Source organism: Lipotes vexillifer, unplaced genomic scaffold (genome assembly GCF_000442215.2).
Source record: "Lipotes vexillifer unplaced genomic scaffold, Lipotes_vexillifer_v1.1 scaffold463, whole genome shotgun sequence".
Taxonomy (NCBI): domain Eukaryota; kingdom Metazoa; phylum Chordata; class Mammalia; order Artiodactyla; family Lipotidae; genus Lipotes; species Lipotes vexillifer.
In genome coordinates, this window is record NW_006779398.1 from 2,121,255 (window position 1) to 2,140,578 (window position 19,324).

The 19,324-nt window shown below is 44.2% G+C and overlaps 1 protein-coding gene across 3 annotated transcripts in view; it reads left to right on the forward strand.

Moving 5' to 3' along the window:
• Positions 1-19,324, forward strand: part of FYN (FYN proto-oncogene, Src family tyrosine kinase) — a 161,702-nt gene that overhangs the window by 115,470 nt on the left and 26,908 nt on the right. Inside the window, exons 5-11 of one of the 3 annotated variants that reach the window (XM_007452596.1) lie at positions 380-478; positions 3,208-3,311; positions 4,281-4,430; positions 7,037-7,201; positions 10,427-10,606; positions 12,837-12,913; positions 13,006-13,159. In XM_007452596.1, coding sequence (XP_007452658.1) covers positions 380-478; positions 3,208-3,311; positions 4,281-4,430; positions 7,037-7,201; positions 10,427-10,606; positions 12,837-12,913; positions 13,006-13,159 — 929 coding nt within the window. Of the gene's footprint in view, positions 1-379; positions 479-3,207; positions 3,312-4,280; positions 4,431-7,036; positions 7,202-7,580; positions 7,737-10,426; positions 10,607-12,836; positions 12,914-13,005; positions 13,160-19,324 lie in introns of all 3 variants that reach the window. The other 2 variants (XM_007452597.1, XM_007452598.1) reach the window with 2 other exon arrangements.

The window sequence follows — 19,324 nt, forward strand, 5'->3', positions numbered from 1 at the left end:
TGTGGTGTGGGGGGGGGGGGGGGGGGCGGGGGGGGGGGGCAGAGTTCCCTCCCCTCCCCTCCCCTCCCCTCCCCTCTATGTAAGTTGGAGACACTTACCAAGCAAAACGCCCTCTCCCCCACCAGAGCCCCTTCATGGCCAGGGTCCTACATTCTGAATTCATAAATAAGGTAAGAGATGAGAGACAAAGCTGGCTTCCTCTCTGTGCTGACACAGATTGTAACCATTTGACCCACACAGAAGGCTGTGTCCGAGTTTGGAGAAATCTGGTAGTAGAATGACTAGGAGATAGTCCTATGCTCTTACAACACAGAGTCTGTGACTGCAAAACATTGAAATGGTCGACATATTCACTTCCTTTTCTCTTTTTTCCCTGCAGGGAAGGAGATTGGTGGGAAGCACGCTCCTTGACAACTGGAGAGACTGGTTACATTCCCAGCAATTATGTGGCTCCAGTTGACTCCATCCAGGCAGAAGAGTATGTTTTGTTGTGTTCACTTAACTACTTGCTTTTAAAGTTAGTTGCCCTGATTAGTGCCATTAACATTGTGTAAGTGGGAGAAGTGGTTCACTAGAGCGATTAAGGGCTGAGAGGATGTGGCAGTGCTTGTCTCCCAGGCTCTATGCCATGGTTTTTGCCACATCTGGATAATACTCGTACCCTTATTAGCTTAATATTTTTCTTAAAGCCTGCTCACTTTTAAAAAAACATTTATTTTGAGAAGAAACTTTATATTAGTACCTTAAATGAAAACCCAATATTACTTGCCATAGATAGAAATAACCATAAGAAAGTGATAAAACTCTAGCTAGAGCATGTATTATTGCCAACCCAAGGATTTAAGCCTGCAGTCTGATGAAGAAAAGAGGAGAGGGGTGGGAAGAAGGGAGGGATGGAGAGAGAGAGAGAAAGGGGAGGGTGTAAGTAATTGTTAAAGATCAATTTGAGCTTTTCCTCCTCCATGTAATCAGAAATGTTAGAGGGGTGCTGAAAAGACATACTGTCCACGCCGCAGGTAGGAGTAACTCACATGCAGTGTATCCTACCACTTGGGAAATCCTGTGGTGATGCATGTCAAATGGTCCTTTCGTTTGATGTGAGGTCTCGGGTGGTTTCTTTCATAGTAGATCGTGACTAACAGCCTAAGGATTTCACTGATGGCAGTTTCGGCAGGTGGTCGATAGGCTGAGGGAATTCTAGAAGGGACAGCCATGGTTCCTCCTCCTGGCCTGTGGGGATTCATGAGCACTTCCAAAGTGGAGAACTGTCAGAATGGCTCCTGTAGTGGCCCTAACCTCTGAACCGAGGAGACAGGATCTCCCAAACATGAGACCCGGGCCTTCCCCCTGACACCTTGGGGACCTGCCTCTCCTGCTTGGTGGGGCAGGCCTGACTTACCAGAAAGGTAGTTGAGAAAAGTCAGCCACGCAGCCCAGGCTTTGGCTCTGATATTTAATATGCCCTGGGTTTGTTTAAGCACCGCAGGGAGGATTAGACTCCACACCGCAGCCAGATCCCCAATGGGATTGCTCTCTTGTCTTTAATTCCTCTGTATTTCCTCTAAGAAGATCTGTTTTGTTTCCCACTCTCAAATACTCAGTGGTTCTGAGCTCCTTTTTTCCTTCAGTGAGTGTGTTTCATCATCAGTGAATAAAGGAATCCGTATTGAATCTTTTTTTTAGGGCAGATTTGCAAACATCTTTGTGTTCTTTCAGAATAAAAGGTACCACCAAAATGTAGCATTACTTTGACTTAACTGGGATCCTGCCCACAGTATATTTAAGTTACATTTATAATGGTCAGGTTTTTTTAAGTACTTTGTTTTTAAAGAATAAAATAGCATTTTAAAAATAATACCTTTGGTTTTACATATGCCATTAATTACCATTATCTTAAAATACGATTGTTTTAGTACACTCCACTGTTCCAGTGGTTCTCTTTTCATCACTGTTCCTATTTACACTGCATTTTAATTGGGTTATTGATACAAACCCAGAAAGTCATTTCTCACAAATAATTGGTGTAATTCCCTTTATACCACCTAGCACTAGGTTAGGATTGTTGCAGTCTTGTGCCTTTAAAAGTCACTGAGGAGCTGGCATGCAGCGTGTCTTTTCTTATCTTCAGGGAAGCTCTTTCTTTCACAAAAGAATTTGATAGTGAACACATAATAGCTATGCACAAGTATAATGAATTGAAATTTCATTTTAGAAACTGGATCCTTTCACAGTCAAATATTCTAAAAATTGTTCCTGTGCACAGATTCCGATGGAATGCTACCAAGTTCTCCCTGGGGCTCTTGGAGCACCTGCTGCTCACTCAGCACCTGGTGCAGAAACGTTACCCAAGTGCCAGGCAGTGCTTAGGGCTGGAGGGTGCAGGGGGAGGTGAAGATGAATAAGGAAGGTCGGCAGGTGTTGTGATGTGATGCCTCCTAAAGTGGCATGGGAGTGTCATTACAGGGAGAGTATGAACACGTCTGTGACACTGAGTGTTTTTAAGGACTCGCTGGTTGACTGTATGCAGTAACCTGGCCCTGCAGCTGTGCTAGAGGTCACGTGTGGCAGGTCACAGCCCCGCCATGCAGCAGATGCCTTTTATCCATCCAAGTCCTCACCCCTGCTGCACAGGAAGAAAAGAGAAACAGGCATCCAGGGACAGCCGTCATCTCAAATTAGGGGTAGCCTTGACCATCTTCCTTCAGAGTTGCTGTAGGTAGGAAGTTACTGAAAATACCGTGTCTTTGTTCTTTGTCCATTCTGACTGACATTTTTTCAATGCTTGATTAATGATCTTTATAGACACTAAGACTGTGTTTTGTTATTTCCCAAGGGTTGTAATTATGCTCAGAAATCCAGGGTCTTGTAGAGGTGCGTGGGAAGGGTGTCCTGCAGTTGCCATTTCAAAACAAGGTCTTGGGTTTCTCTTTTTGTGCATGTGGGTGGCACTTTTAACACAAACCCACCAGTTCCTGTCATCTCTGGAGGGAAGAAAAATAACCTGCAATTCACATCTGATCGTTTTTCAGGAGTGAAGGAGATGGATTAGGGATGGAATCAGGAATAGATTGAAAGGGAATTCGATGAGGCTAGGGAAAACGACACAGGGTGAGGCTAAGGATGGAGTCACGGGCAGAGGAGCTGATGCTGTTCCGTTTTTGCAAATGAACGTCATAAAACATTTCCTTCCCTTGATCTCATTTAAAGGTGGTACTTTGGAAAACTTGGCCGAAAAGATGCTGAGCGACAGCTTCTGTCCTTTGGAAACCCAAGAGGTACCTTTCTTATCCGTGAGAGTGAAACCACCAAAGGTAAGATAACGAGTTGAAGAACTTGGCTTGTCATTCACATCTGTGGATTAGTCAGAGGGGATGAAAGGCTTATCTCTAATGTACAAGGGTTTTTAAATGGCACATATCCTCCCTGTCTTGTGAGCAGAGTCCTATATTCAGTTTCCCCTCCAGGCTCTAGAACTGCAGACAGTTCCAAAAGGACTACAGAGGCTCAAAATCAAGACCCCCCCCGGAAACAGGGGCTGGGACCGCTTCTCTCCTCCACGCATGCAAGATCGTAGAATCTTCAGAAGTCCTTTAGAATTAGGATTTTCTGAAACTCTTAGTTCCTCAGGCACCAATCACACAGGTTGTTTTTTGCATTTCTTTTGTTTTTTTCCACAACCGAGGACTTCTTTTCCTCCATCTGCTAGGCCTTCTCATTATGTAACAGCTCATTAGAACCCAATAGAGGAGCTGGGCCAAAGAAAAGGAGCAGTGGCCTTCTAGCTTGATATACCAGACGCTAGTTATCTGCTACTGTGAAAAGTGTTCTGAAGCAAGAATTGCAAGCTCAGTTCTAGAGAAACAGTCCTTAGATTTCTTCAGTACACGCCACCCCTGCCTCTGTGATGCCCTGTGGGCAACGGAGACTAGGGCAGCAATCTCAGCTGTGAACATCTGTGCTTCCCTTCATCTTGCCCCGGGGGGAGTTGGGTCTATGCCATGTTCACCAGCACAAGTGTACTGAATAGAGTATCACAGGAAAAAATCCAGAGAGCTTTCATTCTCAAGGGTAGAATCATTTTATTGCTAATATCTTCTGACATTTGCAGGAAAAGGGTGTTTTCTTCCTATGTTACTGAGTGGAAGTGTGTGTGTGTGTGTGTGTGTGTGTGTGTGTCTCCTCTTGATAATTATTAATCAGAATACTCAAGTAAATGAGACCCAAAAAACAAATTGGTACTCAAAATGATTGGAGCTGCTAATGCTTTGCACATTTCCCAGGTGCCTATTCACTTTCTATTCGTGACTGGGATGATATGAAAGGAGACCATGTCAAACATTATAAAATTCGCAAACTTGACAACGGTGGATACTATATTACCACCCGGGCCCAGTTTGAAACACTTCAGCAGCTTGTACAACATTACTCAGGTAACCTGAATTCTAACTGGCTGCTAACCATTTGGATGCTGGAGGGTATGGGTGGGCCCAGAGCGGGAAAGGGGAAAGAGGTACAACAAATATATACAAAGGCACTAGGAAAATACTTTTCTTTGCTAGCCCTTCAAGGTGGGGCTTGGCCAAATAGGTTCTATCACTGTTTTTCCCTCCATAGTTATTATTAGTTCCATATGTTTGTCAAAAGATTATACCATTCAAGTTCCCCGAGTAGAAAGCAATAGGTTAAATTTTAAAAGCTGTTTGTTTTTTTGTCTTCATCTTGAAATCCTTGGAAGTTATCTCTTCCTGTTCCCCTGCAGAATATAATTCAGGAGCTGTGAAAGGAAGAGGGTATGGTCTCCGGGGGAACACTTACACGGGGCCTCCTAGAGGGTGTGCTGTGTTTCTACCGTTACTTTACACTCAGCGCTGTAGCGGGAATGGCTGCACATGCATTTCATTGTCATGACTAGATGACTTTCGCAATCTATTTATCATGTTCCACTTCCCCACCAATACTTCCATTTCCTAACTAGACTTAGACGTATATAATCCACAGCTCCTAAATCTGTTACAGCTATTGTATTAAATTAAACTTTTAAACAGTAGATCAGTCTCTGTCCTAACACCCAGACATCACCACTAGTCTGTTGTTCCTAGAAACATACAGTTATTAGGTATTTAGGTGTGTGATTTGTACATTTTATTAAAGAAGGTGGTTTTATGTGCAGTTGTTAGAATGATTGCTTTCTTTCCTAGATTAGCAATCAATCCCACTATATCAATATGTACACACCAATAGATAGGGATATGCATGTACAGATAGAGATCTATGGCCCGTTAAACCCAACAGTTTTTTTTGTGTGATCCATATATACATTTTACATTATTCTTCAGGACAATGACGAGACTCCAAAATAGTACATGGCTTGACTTCAACTATTGCTCTATGCTCATTCACTTAAAAATATGTGTGTATAATTTTTTAGCACCAAAAAAAGGCATTTTTTTGAAAATGGCAATAAATGTCTATCTTTTGATCCTGGGCAGTAATGAACAAATGAAAATTTTAATAACACTTGTACTTGTTGATTAGGGCAGGGGGTATCTTTTGTCTATGTGGATTCTAATGAAATACTTGGGAGAAATGGAGCAGAATATCTCCCTGCGCTTAAGTGGTATACTCAGAATGCCTGCATGTTGTAAGGATTTTTCAAATGCCTAAATATATTTCATTACAGCCAAACATCAGCTGGATCCCCAGGGTTTGGATCATTTGAAAATATTGTGTTGGAAAGGGCACCTTAATAACATCATAAAGCTGGAAGGAGAGAAGGGATATGAAAAGCAATAGGCATTTTTTAATCTCAAAAAAAATCCATCTCGAGACAGATTTGTTTTTATATTGGCTTTTCCTCTTCCCTCTTTCTCTCCCTCACACAATAAAACGCCTTTGAAATATTGACACATAAATAATTTCCTGCCTTAATGTCTCAGAACCTGATTCTATCAAAAAAGAAAGGAATAAAAAGGAACTTGCAGCTGGTTCCTGGAGAAAAGGCCGCAACACTACATTTTATTTCCCTGGATTTGAGGGGCCTCTGGTGGGGTACAGCTGGTGGGGCTCTGTCTGCCTCAAGCCAGGCACTCTGCAGCTTTTGTTACTGCCCTGATTCCTTATCCATTGTCACCTTTCTCACCTGACTGATGTTTAACTGGGCATTTAGACAATTTTCCCTTACCACTGCTAGGTTCTAAAAGGCTTTTTCTTTAAAGAGAGAGACAAAAAGGGAAAAAATCTTCCAAATAACCTATTAGTGATAACGACTTTTTCCCTTCCTCTTTTTCATAGGAAATAGAGTTCTCTCGCATCCTTGAGTTTCTGCAAATTTTAGTTTCCATTCTTTCTCCTCTCAAACCAGACTCCTAAATTATACATCGGAGACTGTTATAAAGATTTTTTTAAGGGAAAATAATCAAAAAAGCAAGAGTTTCTGACTGGTAGAACAGAGTCAGTTCAAACTGCCAAGGAAATCACTAGAGAAATATGACCTCTTTTTTCCCTTGCCAGGTATAATCTTCAGCCTTACTAGTTTATAACAGTCTAATGTTCTGTACAAGAATCCTGTTCTGAAGTTACAATTTTAAGTATATTCATAGCAAAGAGAATCCCCAAACCCTAGATATTAGACAGGGGCAAAAGACAGTTGTGCTGACATTCTGTGGTCCAGATGTGCCTTTTGAAATCAGCGGAGGTATTTGCAGAGTTCCGGAAGCCATGTTATTAGCACGTTGGGCTGAAAACATTTTTCTTGTTCAGTGAGCACAGAAACCAAAGCGGTCTGTATCTGTATATACATATAGACTATATTAGACCTGGGGGTATGCAGTCATCCAAATATAAAACGTCCTCTATTCTACCTCCAACAAACATGTTTCAGCGTGTGGTGTCTAATCTTCCAAGACGTGTATAGTTCTCTGCTGACATAGCACTGTTTTGAATAACGCTGTGCGCTGGCTGGGTTTGTGCACCTGTAAGTGTTGTTTCACATGTTTGCTTTTCTTTTCCCCTCCTGCTGCTGTCCCTGCCCCATCAGAGAGAGCCGCAGGCCTCTGCTGCCGCCTAGTAGTTCCCTGTCACAAAGGGATGCCAAGGCTTACCGATCTATCTGTCAAAACCAAAGATGTCTGGGAAATCCCTCGAGAATCCCTGCAGTTGATCAAGAGACTGGGAAATGGGCAGTTTGGGGAAGTATGGATGGGTATGCTGAGACTCAATTACTCTATTACTAGCTTTCTTGTTTGGGAAGTCCCAAACATCAAAGATGGAAGGTGAAAATAAAGACTTTTTGGCCAAGAAGAAAATGTGAATTACTAATAATTTTGATTTTGATTTCAGAATTCTGGTCAAGATTGGGAAATGGCTCAAATGATACCACTATATGAGCCTCAATTCATAAACCAGTAAATGCTACAAGGAATATTCTAGCCTGCACCAAATGCCTTCATTTCCAACTGCAAATGTTTGTGAAATGAACTCAGTGTCACCCTAAAGGGCACGTCACCTCCCATCTTTCCTAGTGCATGCATGATTATGGATTATAAGGACTGTGTTTTCTTTATTAATTCCCTTTCCTGTAGAGAAAGCTGATGGTTTGTGTTTTAACTTAACTGTGATTGCATCGAGTTGTACCCCACAAACTTCTGGATTGGCTAAAGATGCTTGGGAAGTTGCACGTGATTCCTTGTTTCTGGAGAAGAAGCTGGGTCAGGGGTGTTTCGCTGAAGTGTGGCTTGGTAAGGCAGAGGGCACATTTTGTTTTGGCTGCATCTCAAAGCCAGTTAAAAGAACAGTTTTAAACAAAAACATATACAGCCGTTGGGACCAAGACGCTTAACCTGGATAGCTAGACGGGCACAGGCCATCCAGATTATACCCTTCTATCCTACTTCATGTGGTTAATTAAGGCACGCACAGAACAGGAAACCAGTACAATAAGGCTCTGCTGTTTCCTCTTCCTCAGATGTGGGAAGGTAAGGTTCTATAGCTGGGCTAATGAAGGGGAAGACCATGGACTTTTTTTGCTCAATAGCCTGGATTTGAAGCTTTTCTAGCTGATTAACCATGGGCAAGGGGCTTATTTATTCTCCTTGAACCTCAGTTTCCTCATCTGTAAAATTGGAATAATACCTACATCTTAGGATTGTCTTGAGAATTTCATGGAGAGTATGTTTAGAGTCCCTTGCATATAGCAGGTGTTCAGTAGACACACATACTTCTCTCGTAATTTGGTTGTCGTGTCATCGATCAGGCCAACTGCACTGGCCCTCCCCACTGCTTTTGTAACACCCTGAAACATCTGTCAGTAAGGTAATGTTGGTGCTTACGGAATCCTGCTTCTTACTTTCTTAGAGTCAACTAAAAGCAATATAGGTAGGTACCTGTTGATTTGTGTGGTATAGGTATCTAGATGTAGTCTGCATTAAAAGATTTAATACAGTTAAAGCACTTAGAACAGAACCTGACAACTAGTAAATACTACCTATAGAGGGGGGGGGGAGAGAGAGAGAGATACACACTCAGATATACACGTGTATGTGAGTATGCATATGCTATTATAATAAGTATTATCATCATAATTGTTTTCAGAGTCCACATTATTGTGTCCATCTCTGTCTGGAATTTAACTCTCATATTGTAAAATATATTTATATAGCCTTCCTCTCCCTCATCCCCACCCAATTTATAATTGTATTTGTGGGTCCTAAGGATTTCAATGCAGTCACTCATAAAATCAGGAAGATTTAAACCCTATACAAAAATTTATTTTCAAACTTTGTAATTACCAATTTTAAATCATTACACATGTTATTAGGATTTTGTTTCCTACTGAACATAAAACACCTTGTTGGGGCAGTTCAGGTTCCGGATGGAAGGCTGTATAAGTAACGGGGTTGTTATTAGAGAGGACGATCTCACTCTATTTAAATTTGGGGGGTGCTAAAACACTCACATAGACCACTTATAAGGTGTCAGATTTCCCATTTATGTTTAGTGGTCAGTCCTCTATAAGATTTGAATGAACTCTTCTTTGAACCACTTATTCTTTGATAATTTATATTTTTGTAGGTTGCATGCTGTGATTTTATGAATCATGTTTTTAATAGGGTAACAAGAGTTGCTCCACTTTATAGAATTTTTTAGTTCTAAAATCAGTTATATTAAATATAAAGTTAAATCAAACCAGCCCTCTTTTCCAAATAGAAAACAGTATAATCTTAGTAGATTTTTCTGTTTCCCTTATAAATAGTTTTAATTCAAAGTCATAGGACTAATAATGGATACACATAGAATTTAGACTTTTTTTCTTAAATTTTGGTGCTGAAAGAGACTGGAGAGAGAATCTAGTTCCATTTCTATACTTTACAGATGAGGTAAATGATGGTGATCATAAACCAGGCCTGCCTCTGAACCGCCTAGATTTTTTTTAAACATGTGAAGTTCAGGTATCTCTATTCCCTCTTAGCTGCTGTTTAATTTTTCCAGTCTGTCTGATAGAAGTCATTGTTCTTGTGGCTGACCATCCGTAAGCTTGAGGAATTTTCCTTTACTGGTTGAAGTGTTGGCAAGTGGACCGCGAGCTTCTTGCCAATGCTTATCAGCACACTTAGCTCAACTTTTCAGGGACTCAGTCAAGCAGCTTATCCATTGCTGACAACTAAAAGTCTAGAGGTAATCTCCAAACATCCTCAGTGTGTTGCCATGTATTTTTAAATGGCACACCCCATAAAACAGAACTTAATCTAATTTCCTCCATGCTCACTCTACTGCCTAAGGGATGGCTCTTGGATGGCCAGTCCTGTTCTAACCCGTAGACTTTCATCCTTATGAAGAAGTGTCCAGAAAGTACTAGGGATCTAATGTACAACGTGATGAATGTAATTAACGCTGCTGTATGTTATATATGAAAATTGTTTAGAGGATAAATCCTGAGTTCTCAAGAAATGAATTGTTTCTGTTTCTTTAATTTTGTATCTATTTGAGATGACGGATTTCACTAAACTTACTTGTGATAATCCGTGATGTACATAAATCATTACGCTTTACACCTTAAACCTATACAGTGCTGTATATCAATTATATCTCAGTAAAACTGGAAGGAAAAAAAAAGATGTCTCCATCCAGAGCTTTTGATACAAATTTGTAATCACATGGCTGAGCCAGAAAAGGAAAGTGATATATATCAAAATCACAAAAAAATTTTCAAAAATTATAAACCATGATATAGCCATAACTAAACACATTTTTCCTGTTGAAAATACTTGACTGAGTCCTTACATTTGATTGTCTTTGTTCAACAAAAAAAATATGTTAAGTTTTTTTTAAGTTAAAATCCAACCTTATGCAAATAGCTACTCACTAAACAACTTTTTTTTCCATCAGAAGAGGATCTTTGGTTTGACTTGATATTGTGGGGTGTCTGCAGGTACCTGGAATGGAAACACAAAAGTAGCCATAAAGACTCTTAAACCTGGCACAATGTCCCCTGAATCGTTCCTTGAAGAGGCACAGATCATGAAGAAATTGAAGCATGACAAACTGGTTCAGCTCTATGCGGTGGTGTCCGAGGAGCCCATCTACATTGTCACCGAGTATATGAATAAAGGTCAGGCCAGGCCTCTCGGGCTCCCCCTCACGGGAACCTGCAGCCTTGTTTTGGGGAGGGCAATGGAGCTGCCTGCTTGTTTTTTTCCTCCTTTCTCCATGAATCAAGCATTCTTATCAAGACGCACAAATTGTGCGCTCAGTAATGAAAACATTTTAAGAACAGTCTATGACCTTGAATTTGCCCCCCAGATTCTTGTGAAGCGCAGTACCTTTTGCATGCTGCATGTGTCAGGAGTTCCAGCTTCTCTCCATAATTAAAGAAATTCATTTTTAGTATCAGGGGTGATACAGAGAGCTGTAATAGTTTGCTGTTATTTGGAATGCCAGAGCTTGTGTTAAAAATTAAATTTTTTGCAGGGCTGAACAATTAATATCAGACACTGATCTCTGGGTTAAATTTAGTCTCCCTTTTTCAACATCTTTTTTTTTTCAGCTCTCTTCTTAAACATCAGACGTAGAAAGACATGCTTTTAAAGAGCACATTTTAGTCTCATTCTTTTTCTCTCTTTCTAATCAAAGCAGTATTGTTGGGGATAAGGCCAAAGATCGCTTTGTTTTGGAAAAATAGATGAACCAAACAAGAAACAGCCTTAAAAGGCAATTCGTTGTACATCGGAGGACACCAGTGTAATTTTTCCTTTCCACGTACTTTCTTTTAAAATATATTTGGGGGCTTCCCTGGTGGCGCAGTGCTTGAGAGTCCGCCTGCCGTTGCAGGAGACGCGGGTTCGTGCCCCGTTTCGGGAAGATCCCACGTGCCGCGGAGCGGCTGGGCCCGTGAGCCATGGCCGCTGGGCCTGCGCGTCCGGAGCCTGTGCTCCGCAAATGGGAGAGGCCGCAACAGTGAGAGGCCCGCATAACGCAAGAAAAAAAGAAAAAAAAATATATATATATATATTTGGAATTATTCTCTGACAGATTGTTTGTCCTTTGTACCCAGGGTTATTTGATAAATAACTTTTCAATTAAAGCATGAAAAAAGTCACCAATGATCACTTGAGCCTCCAGCCTCTGCCTGTGATTGTTTCAGCCCCAGTGTTCATTCTGAGCTCCTTAGGCTGTGTCATCACAGTGGCTCCGAAGCTCCAGCCGTTTTGTTTCAGATATCTTTTAAGGCCTGATTGGCCGTGATCTAATGTGGGGAGCTACCTGCCCCACCCTGTATTCCTCAGATACTATTTTCTTGATTTAAAATCTGTCAGTAAGCTGGGCCAGTGATTCTAAACTTTACTTTGTATCAGAGTCACCTAACGGGCTTCTTAAAATACAAGTTTCTAGGCCAGAACTCCCAAGTTTCTGATTCAGTAGATGTGGGGTGGGACCCGAGAGTTTGCATTTCTAACTGGTTCCCCCGGGGTTGCCATTCTTGCTGGTCCAGGACCACATTTTGGGAACCACTCGGCTGGCCGCTCTTGTCCCCACTTCACTCTTGTTGGGGGTGCTGATTGGGAATGAGATTGAAGTGGTGCAGCCTTTCAGTATGTTCTTCCTGTGACATAAAGGGAATTGAGTCCTGTTTTTTTCTAGTTTTAATCCCATTTCTGGTGTCCCTAGAAATGGAGTCACCATAGCTTTTTCTTTAAAGGTATCAGGTTTTTATTTATTTATTTATTCAAAATTTTTATTTACTTTGGCTGCACCAGGTCTTAGTTGCAGCACGCGGGATCTTCGTTGCGGCATGTTTTTTGGTTGTGGCATGCAGGATCTGTAGGACTTCTTAGTTGCGGCATGCATGTGGGATCTAGTTCCCCTACCAGGGATCAAACCCAGGCCCCCTGCATTGGGAGCTCGGAGTCTTACCCACTGGACCACCAGGGAAGTCCCACCATAGTTATTTTTTTGTTGTTTTTTTTTTTTGCGGTATGCGGGCCTCTCACAATTGTGGCCTCTCCCGTTGCGGAGCACAGGCTCTGGACACGCAGGCTCAGCGGCCATGGCTCACGGGCCCAGCCGCTCCTCCCGGACCAGGACACGAACCCAATGTCCCCTGCATTGGCAGGTGTACTCGCAACCACTGCGCCACCAGGGAAGCCCAATAGTTTATTTTTAAAAGGTAAAACTGCTGCCTTCCGATGCATAGAGTTTCTTCTGCCCTGTTTTTTTTTTTATCGATAGCACTATTTCATTTAATTACCTTGTTACTTCTAATAAGAAAACCAAATACAGCCCTTCGTCAGGAATTTTTATCTTTCAAAGGAAAGCAAAATGGTTTTATGTTTTGCTCATAGGAAGTTTACTCGATTTCTTAAAAGATGGAGAAGGAAGAGCTCTGAAGTTACCAAACCTTGTGGACATGGCAGCACAGGTAGGCCCTGTGGTACCTCGATTCCTGCCTTAGATTTACTGACGTGGGAGTGCATGGAGCCACATGTAACGTGTGTTCCTCGGGTTCCACAGGTTGCTGCGGGAATGGCGTATATCGAGCGCATGAATTATATCCACAGAGACCTGCGGTCAGCAAACATTCTCGTGGGGAATGGACTGATTTGCAAGATCGCCGACTTCGGATTGGCCAGGTTGATCGAAGACAATGAGTACACAGCAAGACAAGGTGGGCGCTTGAATGAGGAAGGCTCCTGGTCACATCCCACTCAGCCCTTCCTCCCTCCTTTCCTTCCTTCCTCCGGAAAATATTTGGACTGTCATTCTTTGGCTGGGTTCTTCCTTCTTGATCTGGCAGGAATCTGACAGCTCTGCAGGTGGGAGACTGTTGTGGGTTCAGTGCGTGAACGAGATGTTGCTTTTTGGTGCGTGAGCGTCTGCTGATGTCCTCCTGGCTCGTGCCGCCCTCCTCCCTGCACCCAGGCTCGGGACACTTTGCCTTGGGAGGACAGGGCTGCGGAAGGCCAAGAGAGCAGTCGAGTAGTAGCTCATCACTCCATCGAAGTCTCAGCCAAAAACAGAAGGCACGCTCATTGGAGAATTTAGTAAAGGAGTTATTTACAATGGCCCAGGCAGGGTTTAGGCAAACCGACAGGGCATGATGCGGCATCCCAGAGCTGGTAACAGCACCAGAACTAAGAACGAGCAGCTGTGCAGAGAGGCCCCCTCGGGTGGAGACGGGCAGCTGAGGCGGATCTGGGGGGTGCGTGGCCGAGCTCACTCTTCAGCCCTCCTCCAGATCTTCTGCCAAACCCCACTAGAGCCAGCGGTCAGAGGAGCCCACTGATGAGTCCTGATGGGTCCAGAGCAGGGAGAAGACGAGTAGAAAGGGGATGTAGAGGGCCGACAGAAGAGAATAACTCAGTCCCCGGAGAAGCTCCACCTCCTTTAATCATCCCCTCCATCCTGCCTCCTCCAAAGATTTATAGGAATTAACCTCTACATAAAATACATCTCAAACCAGCAGCCACTCCAGTGGGACAGCTTTTCAGATGCTTCTAGAGCGCTAGATACTGGGGAGGGAATTCCCGGCGTTATTTCCTTTCTTCCTGGAACGTCACGTAGTGGTCAAAGGATAAATGTGTGGAACTAAGTGTGCAGTTTGCAGTCAGTGTAGGCTCCTCATGGAAAAGATAATGCTCGTGTGTGAAGGAAAGGGGTCACCTTCATTGTTATTGTTTTTAACCAAAGCCTAGTCATTCCGAGCAAAGCTGAGCAGTGACCGGAGTGGATTACAGGGCAGTGCTTTCTACTAGAGGTTATCATGGCCACCTCTGCCATTCTCCTTCTTTCTTTCCTTCTTTTTTAATTCTTTCATTTCATGCCAGTTCTTCCCTCCTTTTATCCTTCTCAGCAGTCTCAAGTGATGAGGAAAAACGCTCAACTAAGACCTTGCCTCGCACAGATGCTGTCCAAAGGCTAAATTACAGGTCGGTCAGACAGCTCGGCTATTTGAATTTCCCCAGCACGTGGCAGTTCTTGTCCTGGAGCCAAATGCCCACACAACAAGCAACACACAGACGCAGACACACACACACACTGGAGCCAAATGCCCACACAACAAGCAAAACACACACACACACACACACACACACACACACACACACACACACCCCACAACCCACCAACCCACGCAGACACACACACACACTGGAGCCAAATGCCCACACAACAAGCAAAACACACACACACACACACACACACACACACACACACACACACACCACACCACACCACACCACAGCACACACCACACACCACACACCACACACACACCAGCGCAGGGCCAGATGGTGTGCCATATCACTAATCAAAGGCGCACAGGCAGCTTTGATTGGCTCCACAGTCCAAAGAGGAATGTGGATGTGATCTTGAGTTAAGATGAGCTACGAGGGTCTGAAGTGCCCCCGGGTCTGAGACCTGGGCCTAAATGAGAGTTTATCCTGAGGCAAACCTGTGAGATCCCAGCTCACGGACCCGGACGGAGAGGAGAGCAGGTGAAGGTTGTGAGACATGAATCTTTGATTTAGGAAGGGGTGGGAGTGGAGTGGGTCGTGTCAGCATCGTTCCGTGTGTGAGTGGAATTCTGGGGCTGGAGGGAGCAGTTCAGGATTTGTTTCTCCCCTTCTCCTGGGCTCTGGACTCTCTAGAATTTGTTGTTAACAGCCTTGAACCATCAATAACTGAGAAGGTTGCAGGGCCAGAAGCCCGAGCATGCTGGCAGGGACGCTGTTGACAGGGCTGGGTATTTAGTTCACGGGGTGAGATGCCCCTGGCTGTGGCCCTGGGTGATTGGAGTCCGGGGGCAGGCATGTCAGGAGCCCCTCGAGGCTGTGCCCTCACAGTGTGCTGCTGCTGTGAGGCAGGGCCTGCGTGGCCACCGTCAGCCCTGGCCATCCTCCCTTCCTCCCTGGAGAGCTGTCCTGACTGCCTTTCTGGTGGCTTCCTCACCTCCACCATCACCTTCCCAGATGCTGTCCTGACGCCCTTCAGAGGGTCAGCTTCACACCCTTAATTTTCAAATAGAATCCTCCACCCTTCCCTCTTAAAATTCCTTTTTCTTCTCTCTTCCCTTTTACGAGTATCTTCCCATCCATGCCAAACACTGGAAGGAGATAAGTAAGAAGAAGTAAATGAACTGGAGAACTGAACCGGGGTGAAAAAAAACAAAGACTGGGGCCCCGGGATTTTCAAGGAGAATAAAAGAAATGCTGCAAGGGAGGAAAAAGAAGGAGCAGGGGTGTTTATAGGATACCTACCCAGTGCCAGGCCCGAGCGGGAAAGATAGAAACAGGCTCAGAGGGGTTAAGTAACATGTACAAAGTCACACAGCTAGTAAAAGGGCAGAGGCAGGATTTGAATCCAGGTATGGCTGGCCCTATCGCATCTGCCCTCTTAAGCTATGCTGACTGTCTCTCATCAAGACAGTGATTCAAAGAACAGAAAATAAAAATTGAGAAGGTTAGCCGTAAGCTCCTTTTCCCCTTTATTTTATGGAAAAGGTTTTTAAGGGGCACCTTCTAAAGTGCATGTGTGAGGGAGTTGGAAGACCTTCATTTGCCAGCTCTGAGACAGCCCAGCTGTTTACAAAATGCCTCCCGAGGGTCTGCCCTGCCCGGGCCACTTTACGAGGCAGGAAGGGCCTGGTGTGTATCTGCCGGTGTGCTCTGCAGATGGCACGCGTGTTTCATGCTGAAGTTTCTGCGGGGGATTAGTCAGTTCCTCCAGACAGCTGCTCCACGTGCCTAAAGATATTTGCACATCAGCTTTTATGTTCCCCACAGGCCACAGCCAGGCCGCATCTTGATGATGGAAGTGTGGGCAGTGTTCAGAAGCGTGTGCCAATCACAGGTATTTTAGGACTGTGGGTGACCATTGTTTCTCAGCACAGTTGTGAGGTTCCCATGTGAGGCACACGGAAATGTCTGTCGCCCCCCTGAGTGGATGAGCTGGCATTTCCCTGGGCACCAGCAGAGCTGGAATTGGGACCTGGGTTAAACTGCGCCTCCTCTGTTCCTTTCCTCCTCCCTGCCCCACTGGACTGTAAGCAGCAGCCCCGTGTCTGGGAGAAGGTCAAGACCAGACCCAAAACCTAGGGGGGTGGTCCTCGGCCGACAGCATTCTGGAGGTCGCTAGAAGTCATTTGGTATCTCTCCTTCTCTGTTACCTCTGCACGTCCCCCAGTGACAGCAGCTAGATCTTCTTTAGTCACAAACTCCTGTTACGTTCTGTCCAATCAGGATCTCTGAGCAATGACAAAATTACTTATTTGAGCGCCTTTCAAAGTGAAAGGGCTTTGCTAGGAGCTGCTGATAGAAAGAAGCCAAAGACTGCACCGGGGCAGGCAGCAAGCCTGGAGTAGAACCAGATTTGAAACCCAGCCCTACCATCCACCAGCTCTGGGGCCTTGGGCAAGTTACTTAACGTTTCCACACCTCAGTTTGCTTATCTGTAAAGTGCAAATATACTCTACCTGCTTTGTGCTTTAATTTTTGCAAAGATTAAGTGAAACAGCACATGTAAATTGTTTGGCGCAGTGCCCAGCACGTAGCGACTGGTAAACGAAAAGGACTCTTGTTGTCATATCCTGGACAAGACTAAGTTCTTGGGGGATAAACAGATGCGAGAATGGGCTGTCGGCACGTGGAAAGGCTCAAACACCATTCTGGAAAGGGAGAGAGGGATCAAAGGTAATTCCCTGGTGGTCACATGTGCGTAATCACAAGGATAAAGTTGCCTACAACAGGAAGAAGATCTTATTTTCAAAGAACGAGGGTAAATTTGGCTTTTGGGATTTGTAGAGCTTGAGGTGGTTGGAGCAGTATGTCCCAGCTTGGTGCCCAAGCCCAGAGAGGTCAGTCGGGGTGCCTTCACCTGCTGCCACTGCCATGGGGCCTCACGTCCCAGCCCTCCCCACCACGGCACCACCCCTCAGCTGACCGTGGCCTCTCACCCCCAAGCCGCCTGCACCCTCCCCTGAGGTCTGATCACAACCCCTCCAGCCATCAGTTCCTCCAGAGCTCACACAGACCATGGGAGAATTCTTGACACTTTCTTCATGAGTTTTCAGGAGGCTCCCTGCTGACTAATGTTGATTGAAACATAACAAGCTCAGATAGACCTGGCTTATGTATCAGAATGGCTTGCTTTCGTGGACACTTATTTTTTTTTTAATTGAGCCATAATATACATACAATAAAATGAATAAGTCTGAAGTGTACAACTCAGTGAACTTTTACATACGTATATGCCCCTGAAACCAACCACAGATGAAGATACAGACGGTGCCACCCCCCTAAGGACCTCCTCATCCCCTTCAGCCAGTCACCACTCCACGTGGTAGCCACTGTTTTACCTCTATCACCAGAGATTCCTTTTTCCTGTAACTGAACTTCATAAAAACAAATCATACAGTATTACTCTTTGGTGTCTAGTTTCTTTCTCATCAGGTCGGTGAGATTTATCCATGTTGCTGCACGTAACAGTAGTTCTTTCCTTTTCGTTGCTGAGTAGTATTCCATTGTACAAATAGATCCGTGTATCCATTCTACTGGTATTTCTAACTGAGGGTCTTTATGAATTTAGCTGCCGTGGTGGCGGTCATGTCCTCCTATCTCCTGGGTATGTTCCCTGCAGTGGAATTGGTCTTAGGACAGGCCTATGCCACCCAGCAGGTTTTGTGGCCGTATCTTTAAAGATAGAATACACAGTCACTGTGTTGTTTCCTAGTGGTGTACTTCCCTGTAGGCTGCTAAGGCAGCCTCCTGATGAGGCTGAGGAAGCTGTGGTTGGCAGTCAGGAAGCCCAAGTCTGAACTAGCTCTCACAAGGTTGGTGTGTCCCCAGGCAAATCACTTAACCTTTTTCAGCCTCATTTTTTAGCATCTGTGAAATGGAGGTAATAAAAATAATAACCTCACATAATTAGTGTGAGAATTAAATGGGCTCTGTATAAAAGTTGTTGGAGGGTTGTGAAATATAAAAACCATCCTTATAACCTGAAGTTTTTGTGTTTGATGTAAATTTTCCTTGAAAGGGGTCTTTATTTTCTTACCTAAAAAAGATTTTTAAGGAAAAAACTATTAGTAATCAGTAAAGAAAAAGCAATCTTGTAAGAGAAAAAATATATTATTTCATTATTTTACAGCCAATTCTATTTATCTGGGCAGTCACCATTTCATATTACCTACATGCCCAAGGGCCCCTCTGACCACACAGCTGGGAGCCAGTGGTCTACTCACCATCTTCTCCAGCAGATTTGCCTTCTCTGTTGAGAACTGTCCCTGCCTCCTTGCCACTGTTGTTTTTAATCTTGTCAACTCTAAACATCCGATGGGCATTCTCAGCAGCGTCACTGATGGTTGTGCATGCGTCTGCACGCGCACACACACATGCATGCGCACACACGCATGCATACGCAAACGTACCACCCCCTTCCAGAGATGGCAGGGACTGGATTGGTTAAGAGCATGACCCATGAAATCAGACTATCTTGATGTGAACATTAGCATCACTGCTAATTAGCTGTGAGGCTTTGGACGAGTTACTTAACCTCTCTCAGCCTTTATTTCCTCCTCTGAAAACAGGGATAATAATAGTTATCTTCATCAGAGAATTGTTGTATACTTCCCTGAGAATATACATAAAGCACTTGGCACAAAGCAGATGCTGAGCTGATAGTTGTATAATTTTAGTTAGTGGAGGTACCAATAGTCACATCACTACTGTGATCCAGTGGAGGGATAGTACTGCATGCGTGCTCCCTCCCTCCCTCCTTCCTTCCTTCTCTCCCTCCTCTGTCTCTTTCTCTCTCTCTCTCTCTCTCTCTCTCTCTC